The sequence below is a fragment of the Myotis myotis genome, unplaced genomic scaffold (genome assembly GCF_014108235.1).
Source record: "Myotis myotis isolate mMyoMyo1 unplaced genomic scaffold, mMyoMyo1.p scaffold_m19_p_7, whole genome shotgun sequence".
Classification (NCBI taxonomy): Eukaryota; Metazoa; Chordata; class Mammalia; order Chiroptera; family Vespertilionidae; genus Myotis; species Myotis myotis.
The window spans coordinates 75,379,527-75,391,674 of NW_023416379.1; the positions used below are offsets into that span (position 1 = coordinate 75,379,527).

The 12,148-nt window shown below is 35.9% G+C and overlaps 1 protein-coding gene across 1 annotated transcript in view; it reads right to left on the minus strand.

Annotated features, from left to right (window-relative positions):
- Positions 1-2,158: 2,158 nt before the first annotated feature.
- Positions 2,159-12,148, minus strand: part of HCRTR2 (hypocretin receptor 2) — a 93,223-nt gene continuing 83,233 nt past the window's right edge. The window contains exons 5-7 of the mRNA XM_036317461.1: positions 6,400-6,620; positions 4,606-4,727; positions 2,159-2,554 (exon numbers count right to left, since the gene is read on the minus strand). Coding sequence (XP_036173354.1) covers positions 2,325-2,554; positions 4,606-4,727; positions 6,400-6,620 — 573 coding nt within the window. The 3' untranslated portion in view covers positions 2,159-2,324. The remainder of the gene's footprint in view (positions 2,555-4,605; positions 4,728-6,399; positions 6,621-12,148) is intronic.

Genomic DNA, 12,148 nt, shown 5'->3' on the forward strand with positions numbered 1-12,148 from the left:
TACTGTAGATAGCTGTGCAGTAAAACACTTTATATCACATGGGATGACAAATAGGTGCCAGGTAGTATTATTTGGAGCAGTTGATTTGGTTCTCAGATTTTAGGATGCTCCAGAATCACCTGTAGGGCTTGTTAACACACAGATTTCTGATACCACCCTCAAAAGTTTATGATTCAGCAGATCTAGGATAGGGTGGAAATTTGCATGTCTAATAAAATCTCAGGTGATGCTGATGCTGATATTTCAGGAACCACACATGGAGAATCACTGATTTAGAGCAAAGGAATTCTGACTTCTGAGTCTGTCCTTGGCACACATCCACAGAACTATGATCTCTCTCTCTCTCTCTCTCTCTCTCTCTCTCTCTCTCTCTCTCTCTCTCTCTCTCTCTTTCATTTCTCTCATTCTTAAATGATAAACAACAAAAAACTAGATATATTAGAGTCTAAAGATTTAGCTCTTACTCTGAGATTTTACGTAGCTATTAAGGCATGTTATCAATAGTATCTGAAGTTATCTTCAAACTATTTAAAGTGCTAGCTTCTTTCACAATCTGAAAATTACAACTCCTCCTTTCATGCAGCATAAATAAGAAAAAGGTTCTCAAATGTACAAAGGGGAGAAAGAAGAGTTACAATACTTTGATTTTATTGATAATGTTTTGCTAACTAGTAATATAATTTCAATAAACCTCACGTGAGAGTAGTTTTGCTTTAAGTAGTAAAAAGCACAAGGTAGTCCCAGATTCTAAAATTTGAAAATGACTCGTGTATAATTTGGTTTATTACTTCTTTCGAAAAGTGATGGGTTGGGTAAAAGCAATAAAAGAAGAGGATAATTTCTATCTTGTACGGAAATCTTAAATATTATTGTCCATATTTTTGTTTCAATAAATAAGAACACCCGCTCTTACATGAGAAGAGCAAGTTTTTACAAAAAGGTTTTTTACTTTCCTTTAATTTTGAAGTGAATTTTGAACCAGGAAAATTCTGCAGAAAAACAAATTTGAACTATTCAGTGCTTTGAACCCCAGAGCTTACATTTGTACAAAATATACTGCGCTCCTATCCATCTGTGTGTAGGTTAAGGGCAAGCCCCTCCATTAGTCTAATCACCTGGCTTTCAGCCGCAGGCCTAGAGGCATTCACTGACATCAACAATGTTGCTGTAATTAAATAGAAACAAAAACAGTGCCAACCTTGGTAGGAACAGCATCCTGGGTGTCGCTGCTCTGTTGGTGTGGGAACCTGTCCCCCAGGACGCTTTGCTGCCTTGCGGACTGGACCAGCCTGCTCCCTCAGGAGACCTGAGCGCTTTTAAAGGCACATTTATACCCACCCCCACCTCATTCCCTAGCACACAGCACAGCTGGTGCTTTCTGGTAGGTGTTTGATCAATGTTTACGGGATTTAAACAAAGGCAAATGTTTACCATCAATTCTTCATGGTATTAACCTGTGCGATAGGGAAGCCAGCTGGGATGTAGTGGTCCACAGCTTTTCTTTGCAAATTGCATTCCTTATGGAACCCACCAAGGCCGACTACATCATTTTCACTGGTTAGAACAGTACAATGATGTGGCTTTACCTTACCCTTAAATGTTGAAGTCTTAGAGATGGAAATTATTATGTATTCATAGTTACTCCAAAATCTTTATTCTTACACTGTGTCTTACTGGCCATTATGTTGAGATGAGAAATGTTAGCAATGGTAAAGTTACAAACCTGAGAAAATTGTGTTACTGAATGATAGAATTCATGAAACATAAAGTTTAATAGTATTACTTTTATGTAGTTTTGGAAGGTAGCTCTTGAGTTATCTAATATAATATGCTTTTCTGTAAATAAATATTCTCTCAGATGTCACATCAGAATGACAGTCCCTTGTGATTTTTTTTTTGAAACAATGAAGTCAACTATCATGTCTTTAATTCAGTTAGTCATTGCTACTTCTTTTAGTTGCTGAAAGGAAATTACAGGAGAACTTTGGGTCATTTTTAGCAACCAGTTTGAATGTGAAATTGAAATAATACGGATTGGAAATACTTAAACATTTAATTCACACAAAGCATAATACAGGAAACTAAAAGTGAAATAGCCTGAAATTAATTCAGTTGAAAGTCTAACATATTTAAATCAATCATTGAGAACTTGGTTTAAACTGACCTTTATTTCCAAAGAGCAATAGGTTTTTCTTTTGCAAAAACATGGGTCCAGAAAGTAATTTTAGCTTCAGATGGGTCAGATCATAAAATTTCCGTGAACAGAGATTTCAAAAAAAAAGGAATCATTTTACTCAGGCATCCTTGTAATGTAAATCAATATTCTACCAGTTTTGAAGCAGCCCGGCCCCATTGGCTGCTGGGAGTGTGCTTATGCTGGTGAGCACGACTTGCTCTGAGAGTTTTGATATGTTATCAAAGTTGCTGATCTGGGTGGTCAGAGACTTTCTGCTCTCTGTGCTGGTCCGCCCCCTGGCGAGCCGATCCTCCTGGTGATGGTGAACGCCCAGGCAACAGCATGAAAATGCAGCTTTAAATTCCTCTCGAAATTTTCCTGGCAAACGGGGGAGAATGAAAGGAAAAAGAATTGTGTGTAAATATGTCTTAACAAATCATCAGTAGGGTACAACTGAGTGGCTCCCTTGAGCCAAACTAACAATGAGGTGCCACATTTTGCAAAGATGGGGAAAATAGGAAAAGGAAATTGCGTTATGGGAAGCTTGGTAGACTCTTGAAACAATGAGGTATTTTCATAAAATAATGAGACTGCTTTTCATGCTTGTATTTGGGGTCTGTCTCATTCCTTGTATATTTGTGAGTGTGTGTTATTTTTAAGTAGTTAACTATAATAAAAGTGATCATCAGTAGAAGAATGTCCAGAAATACTTAATAATTTCAAAAATGATAAAACTTATGCTGCACATAGCTGAAACTACACAGACTTACCCCTTTTACTCAGAAGAAACTGTTCTACTGAAACAATCAATTGAACAAAATATCTAGAAAAATATCTTAAAAGATCTATAAAGTCTAAAGTTTTATAATCTGCAGAGGCAGACAACACTTAAAAACACACACACGCCAACTTTAGAAGTTATTCCTTGTCTTTAAATTACTGACACAGAATTGGAGAGGTAGGAAAATGAAACAATAACCTTTTTCAGGGTAAATGGCAGTGTTGGGAATTATAATTTATTTTTTCTGAGCCTCAATTACCAAATTGGGTTATTGAGTGATTAAATGTGAAGATGAAGGTTAAGGGATAATACAACAGCAGGAACATAAGTCCCCAGTGATTATCAGCTCACTCTTAACCACATAATAGCATTTTGACTTGTTCTGTGGCTTCTGTTTCAAACATTTCCCCTTACAACCTCCTAATAGGTTTTACCTGCTTAGTGCAAGGCTCAGCGCTTTAGGCATCCCTAACCCTTTGCCAACTGCTTCCTCACTGCTTTCTAAGGCACAGTTCCACTCTCCCCTTCTCCCTTCGAACAGCACGGAGCAGTCTTATCTGGCTGTCTCAGAGCGAATGTAGTTTTTGTTTTGGAAACTGGGGTTGGGTGTGGCAGGGAAGGCAAATGAAAAGGGGCACCTGGACACAAAACAAGCCTCCCACACATACCACTTGATTTTCTGAAAGCTGAACTAAAACAGATAATACATATATAGGGTATGTGCAATGTTTGAATAAAAAGTTATTTTTAAAGAATCTTATTGACTGCTTTTTTTAATTTTTATAACCCAGAAGGCCAAATATGAAGTTACAAAATGCACATACTTTATTAAGTGTGCAATAAAGTAAATTGCTTATCGCTCCATATATAATTATCAGATACATGGAAGTAGAAATGAAAAAGAAATAGCCAACCAGTTATAGAATAAGACAATGTAAAGACGTAGCTAATTAGAACACAGTTCTAAAAGTCAGTCAGACAAAATGTTTCTAAATAAAACAATAATTAGCTAAATAATTTTAATCATTGTATGGATTCATAAACAGGTTAAATAAGTTACAGATATTTGTGTGTGTGTGTGTGTGTGTGTGTGTGTGTGTGTGTACACCACTTAGCTTAGGTGTTATTTGGGAGGAATATCATTTTTTGTGGTCAGTGAGGAATCTTGAGAAAACCCCAAGAGATGTTACACACAAGATTAATGTGAATAGAAAAGTTCCTAAAAGTGGAAGGGTTCCAATTCAGTCTCAATTAGGCTACAAATGTTGGGCAAGGAGATAATGTAACATGGCTATTTTATTTTCAGATAAACTTATTTTACATTTTTAGAAATTAACGTTTAATGTAGGACAAGCAATATTCTGTGGTGTTCAGGTCTCACAATTTTCACTTTCTTCCTATTTCAACATTTCTCCTAATTTTATGGAGGGGGGGATCCCTTAGATAATTTTTTTCTGTTCATCTAGGTAATGTGTTCCTGCTCATAAGGAGAAAACCTCAAGACAAATCACATCAGTAAAAAAAACATTCTCACTGTATAGCACCTAAGCTCTTCATCTAGTTCAAGAGTGTTCACAACCTCCGGTCATTGGTCCCTCACCCTTGGTTAGAACTATGGCTTATATAGAAGAAACAGTTGAAAACTTACCACTGAGAAAATTATAAATAATTGGGTTCACAGCACTATTGGCATATACAAGCCAGTGTGAAAATGTAAACCAGGCATACACAGTCTCTCTGTCTTCTGTGTGGGTAAACATCCCAAATACTCTGTAAGCAAAGAAAGGACAACAGGAAATCTAGTGTGATTCTGGTGAGTATCTTTTCAATAATTACATTATGCAAGAGCAAACAGATACACATTTGAAGAAAATGTGTGTGGTAAAGAGAACAATGATTTTTGAGGTTATTTATTTATTTATTTATTATATGGAAGAGGGCAGAATGCTCAAAAATTGAAAATATTTTAAATTAAACATGGACTTTCTCCTTAGAAAGCAATTTCCTTTCCTTGAAAAGGAAGGTATTTAAGTTGGAAGAATAAGAGAAATATTGTGGACGTGTAGGTATTTGGAAGTAGCTTAAGGAAAGTACAAGCGCTGAGATGCAGGAAATCCAAATGAGCATTCCAGAGAGCAGTAAATCTAATTTTCATTGAATTTAGATGGACTAAAATAAAAGTACAAAAAAAGAAAGAAAGAAAGAAAAAAGCAAGGAGAAAATTCATCCAGTTTCACAGCATATTTACAAAGTTCTTAGGGGCTGAAAACGTCATTTGGCAAAAGATCACAATAAATGTGTATAGGATTGCTGTGGGCAAGAAAAAATAAGAAGGAAAATGTGGAAAGATATGGAGAGTCAAGTCGCTCATTTATTCGTGAGCCAGTATATGTCTCAAGGACCCAGGCGGCTGAAATCTTTTACATTTAACACTGTGCCTGCAGTAAATAATGTTACTAAACAAAAGTGCATTTTCCACTTTTCTGCCATTGAAAAAGCCACAAAGCAATCAATAAAAGGGCCAAAGAGAATGAGAAATCTTTGCAGCTGATTCTACCACCTTTTGTCTGTGCGACTCCAGCCAAAGATCTCTCCAGGGTCCCCAGCTGCGAGGAACATGATATTGACCCTGAATCAGGGAAAAGTGAGAGCAGCAAACCTAGTTGTAGTTCTAAGTCTATTATAAACAGAATTAGAATTACTTTGGGACCAGTCTACGTACAACGGTTCTGATGATTCCCAATAAAGTTGGCTGGCCATGAAGTTCAAGTGTACCATTCATTGCTCCTGCATCGGCTGTGTTTGCGTTGATCAACTGTGTTAACTTAAATGCGTCTGCAGTGTAACACATGACAGACTTTCCCTGGCTGAAAAATTTTGAACTGATTTTTTAAAAATTAATATTCACCTTGAGCTTGATTCAATGACTTTAGGAAATGGATTTTCTTTCTGTTTAAACATTCAAACACAGTATGTGTCATAAGTTCATTTTTTTGTGCATGTGCTCACAAATATACTTTTAAGCATAACTAGAATGCTAACAAAACATTCTTATCTCTTTTTTAGCCTTGAGATGGAATTCTGTCACAATTCCCCGTGTCTTTGAAAACTATGGAAAATCCATTTGTTCTGATCAAAAGAGAACTCCCCCGCTGTAAATGAGTTCTTTTGCATTAGAACTTTTTTTCTGCAATTAGATTGAAGAGATCAGGGAACATCTGCTTTGTGTCTGCCATTCAACAGAGAATTTGCATGGACAAGAGCATTTACAGTCTGAGCACTCCAAATGGACGTTTGCCTTACCTGCTGGTAACAACAATACAGTTATCAAGCCTGACAAGCTATCTAGGCAGAGGGCTTCAGTTTTTCTCTTTAAAAAAGAAGTTCTTAAGAAGCAAGAAATGACAGGTCACTTTACTTTCAAATAATAGGTAAACTTTACCTCTTTAACATGTTCAGGATGCTAATTGGTAGATAGCAAATTGCAAATACCAAAAGCACCACCATCAGCATCCGGGCTGTTTTTCGTCTGGCTCGGATCTGCTTTATTTCAGCAGCCACGGCGCTAATCCTGGACTTGGTCTGCTGTCCTGACCCTCGAGGCTGTGAAACAGGCTGCAGGGGCTTCCATTTCCTCTGAACCACAGATGATGTGCCAGGGATCTGAAAGAAGCGGAGACCCTCTATTGCTATCTGACTTCGGAAAGTTCCACTTTGGAGAAGTAATTATACGACACAGTAAGGAACGTGTCCCAGACACCCGTGGTCTGAGAGGTTCAAGAGCCTGCTTCCCTACAATGTTTGAATGGAGCATGTTCTTGAATAATGCGTCCAAGTGCCAAATAGGAGTTCGAATGGGAAAAAAAAATGTGGAAACACCACACATTTGTCAAGGTCTAAAGAGAGCTACAAATGGAAAAGCTATCTCTTTATTAAAAGAGAAGTCATATATCCAGACAATGGAATATTATTCAGTGCTATAAAGAAATCAGCTATTGCCCTAGCTGGTTTGACTCAGCGGATAGAGCATCGGCTTGCAGACTGAAGGGTCCCAGGTTCGATTCGGGCCCGGGGGCACATGCTCGGGTTGCAGGCTTGAACCTCCCCCCCCCCCCAGTAGGGGGCATACAGAAGGCTGCCGATCAATGATTCTCTCTCATCATTGAGGTTTCTATTTCTCCCTCTCCCTTCCTCTCTGAAATCAATACAAATATATTTTTTAAAAAGGAAATCAGCTATCAAGCTATAAAAAAGAGAAACGTTAAATGCATATTACTTAAAGAAGCCAATCTAAAATTGCTACATATATGATTCAATTACAATACACCTTGGAAAAGATAAAACTATGAATACACTAAAAAAGTCAGTGATTGGCTATAGGGGGAAGGGATGAATAGGCAAGTATAGAGGATTTTTAAGACAGTGAAAATACTCTGTATGATACCATAATAATGAATACATGTCATTATATATTATACAATGTATTTGGATACGGTGTCCAAACCTATTGAATGTACATCAAGAGTGATCCATAAGGTAAACTATAGACTTTGGGTGGTTATGATGTGCCAGTGTAGGTTCATCAATTGTAACCACTCCTCTGAAGAGTGTTGATAATGTGGAAGCTGTGCCTAAGTGGAACTGGGACAAATGGGAATTCCCAGTATCTTCTACTCAACTTGGCTGTGAGCCAAAATGGCTCTAAATCAGCGGTTCTCAACCTATGGGCCGCGCCCCCTGAAAATACATCCTGCATATCAGATATTTACATTACGATTCATAACAGTAGCAAAATTACAGTTATGAAGTAGCAACGAAAATCATTTTATGGTTGGGGGTCACCACAACATGAGGAACTGTATTAAAGGGTCACGGCATTAGGAAGGTTGAGAACCACTGCGACAAAATAAAAACAAACTCTTAATTTTTTTTAAAAAAAGAGGGAAATGAAAACTGGCTAAAACTGTAAAGGGATGACAACCCCATTATCTTCTTAGGAATCCTGGTTCAGCTCAGATACCGAAGTTTAAAGAGAAGGAAAAACGCAGGTAACTGCAAGCCACCTGAATGGATTTTTCATGTATCACTACTGCCATCTGCTGCCAGCTGGAGAGATAGGACTTAGCTACCTTTTGCTTTTTATTAGGTTTTTTCGGGTTCTCAAGTTTGGCCGCTGCAAACCTTTGAATGAAGGGAGGAAAAAAAATTCTTTGTTGCTTACTATGTATTGTTATGAAATTGCTTGAAACCAGTTTTATGGTCTGGCACTTTAACAAGCACACAAAAACACTGAGAATCCCCTGTGGTCTTACATGAACATTTCAGATACCTGGAATTTGTAAAGACAGTTATACAACTTGTACTTTTCCATTTCTTTTCAAAGTTACTTGATAAAAGCAGGGAGTCCCTCCAAGTATAATATTTTCTTAATTATAAGCTCATGGAGATTGATAGGGTTTAGTGAGCAAAACAATAAAATTCAGCATGTGTAATTTTTTTAGAAAGGAAAATGTGCCAGCAAGCACACCATACGGCCATCTTAGTTCTATTAAGATCATTCAGCTGTTGCTTTTATGTCTGTGCTGCAAACCCCGACAGATCAATGTGTCCCTGTGGCCTCTCTGAATGGATGTTGGATGGGTTTTGTTGCTTTATACATCACAAGATCCAAGTGTGTTAGATAATTTCTAATTTGAGAAGAGACTTTTACTTTGATGCTCACACAGATGAATGAACATGATGCTCCTTTCGGCCATAACTATTCTCTCTCAAAAAGAAGCAAAAGAAGTTAATAGAAACCTGCCCTCAATTAGAAAAAAAAATAGATAATGATTTATCTTCTGATTCTACCTATCCTGTCATGAAGACTAACCTTTTCATATAGGCCCCCTCAAAATTCTTACCATTGGTTGGCAGGAGGCAGAAGCTGAGAATCTTTCCTATTCTGAGAGTCTCTTTTTAAATAGACATTTAAAAATATAATGGCAATGGAAAGTTCCAGAAGACCTTTAGTATGAATAACTCTATAAATGTCTGCTAAATGGCCTTGAACTGTTTTCTAAATGATCTCTGAGAGATCACTTGAACCTTAGCAGTTGTATTATTGAGTGTTCCCTTGAAGGAGAGGTTCAACAGTCTGCATCTGATGACTTCTGCAACCATCAGAAACAGTCCCCGTGAAGTGACTCTGTCCCAGGGAGTATGGCTGTGGTCCCTGTCACCAGGAAAAAATACAAAAAAGACGTGATGATATCTCCTGTTGTTTCTTGGCTAACTTAGTTAAAGGTTTGTCATTATCTCTGATCTTTTAAAAGAACTTTCCGTTTTATTGAACGTTTTGTTTTTATTTTTAATAAAGTCTGCTTAGTTATTTATTTAGGTGCAGTTGTTATACAATATTGTATCAGTCTCAGGTGCACAACATAGTGATTCAGCATTTATAGACCTTACCATGTGATCACCACAGTAAGTCTAGTAACCAGCTGTTACCGTGTAGCTATCACAGTATTGCTGACTATACTAGTATTCCCCTCCAGCTTTTTTACCCATCCCTCCTCCTCACTCCCCTCTGGCAACCATCGGTTTTATTTTTTAAAATGTTCATTTCCTTTCTATTGACTTTATTGCGGTGACATTGGTTAATAACATTAGGTAGGTTTCAGATGTACAATTCTATAATACATCATTTGTATATTGTATTGTATGCTCATCACCTCAAGTCTCCTTCCATCACAATTTATCCCTATACCCTCCACCACCTCCATAATCACCACACTGTTGTCTGTGCCACTTTGAATGTTTCATTGTTTTATTATACTTTATTTGCACTCTAATCTTTATCATTTACTGCCTGCTATTGGCTTTCATTTTTTAATATTTTTTTCTATTTATAATCTCTGAAGGTAGAATGTTATGTTACTGATTTGAGATTTTATTTTTTTATTATTATTACAGCTGTAAATTTCCTTCCAAACACTTCTTTGGCTGCATTTCATAAATTTTGGTGTATTGTTTTTATTTTCATTCATTTCAAAGTATTTTCTAATTTCTCTTGTGATTTCTTCTTTTACTGATTGGTTATTTTAAAATGTAAAGTTTAATTTCCATATATTTTTGAATTTCCTAATTTTATTTCTATGGATTATTTTTTGTATAAATCCGTGGTAGTAGAATAATGTACTTTTTATTATTTCAATCATTTCATTAATGTACATTTTTATTATTTTAATCACTGTAAGTGACTGTAGGCTCACTTTATGGCCTATCATATGGTCTGACCTGGAGAGGATTCTATGTGCTCTTGGGATTCCATGCGCTACTGGGATGAATGTGTATTCTGATTTTTGAACAATTTTTTGCAGATATTTCTAGGTCCATTAGGTTGGTAGTTTTGTTTAAGTCTTCTGTTTCCTTATGGATCTTCAGACTAGTGTTTCTACCTACTGCTGAAAAAGGGGGATTAACTTTTTTAACTACTACTGTTGAATTGTCAGTTTCTCCCTCCAGTTCTGTAGTGTTTGCTTCATGTGCTGTGGGTTTCAGTTGTTATGTGCAGAGAAGTTTAAAATTTTTATATTTTACTGATGGACTGACTTGTCATTATGAAATGTCCCTCTTTATCACAATTATTTTTGTTAAAGTCTCTTTTGTCTCATTAATATTATGGCTACTCCAGTTTTCTTTTTGGTTACAATATTTTACATGTAATCTATTTGTCTTTGAACATGAGCTGTGTCCCTTATAGATAGCATAGAGTTGGATCATGGTTTTTTGCTTGTTTCACATATCCTACCAATCTCTGGAGTGTTTTATTCATTTATATTTAATGTAATTACTAAGAAGGTATAATTTATATCTGTCATTTTGCTATTTGTTCTCTCTATATATTTTGTCTATTTTGGTCCTCTATTTTCCCATTGCTGCTTTATTTGTGTTAGGTAGACATTTTCTAGTATAGCAATTTAATTATCTTACTGAGTCTTTCTGTTTAGATTAATGCCAACATTTTTTCATCTACTTTTCTTATTATTGCGGTTAAACCTATATAACAAAACTTAAAATTTTACCATTTTTAAAATAAGACTTAAAATATTATTCTTCAATTACAGTTGAAATACAACATTATTTAATTCTCAGGTGTATGACGTGTGATTTACGTTTACATATCTTTGCCAAATGATCATTGCGATAAATAGTTATTACAATATTATTGACTATATTTCCTGTGCTGTATGTCCTCATTTACATTTTTATAATGGACAATCTGTACTTCTTAATCGCTTTCACCATTTTCACTCATTCCCAAAACTGTCCTCCCATCTGGAGTCAATCAATTTGTTCTCTGTGTCTATGAGTTTACTTTTGTTTTATTTATTTTGTTTTTTTAGATTTTAGTTAACATTGATCTTAGTAATATTGTGTTGGATATGTCTCCTAGGGCAAACTCAACAGTAGCAAAAATAAACAAATGGGACTACATCAAACTAAAAAGCTTTTGCAACAAAAAATAAACTATCAATAAAACAAAAAAGCAACCCACTAAATGGGAAAATATATTTGTAAATGATATATCTGATAAGTGATTAATACCCAAAATATATAAATAACTCGTACAGCTCAACATCAAAAATACAAGCAAACAAGTGATTTAAAAATGGACAGAAGACATGAATCGGCATATCTCCAAAGAGGACATACAGACAGCCAACAGACATCTGAAAAGATGCTCAACATCACTAATCATCAGAAAAATGCAAATCAAAACCACAGTGAGATATCACCTCACACCTGTCTGAATGGTTATCACTAATAAATCAATAAACAAGTGTTAGGGAGGATAAGAATCCTAGTGCATTGTTTGTGAGATGGTAAATTGGTGCAGCCACTAAGGAAAACAGTACGGAGGTTCCTCAAAAAATTAAAAATGAAACTATCTTATGACCCAGAAATTCCACTTGGTTATTTATCTGAAGAAATCCAAAACACTAATTCAAAAAGATATATGCACCCCTATGTTCCTTGAAACATTATTTACAATAGCTAAGATATGGAAGCAATCTAGGTGTTCATCAATAGACACATGGATAAAGAAAATTGGGTACATATGGACAATAGAATATAATTTAGTCATAAAAAAAGAATGAAATCTTGCCATTTGCAACAACATGGATGGACCTAGAGTATATTATGCT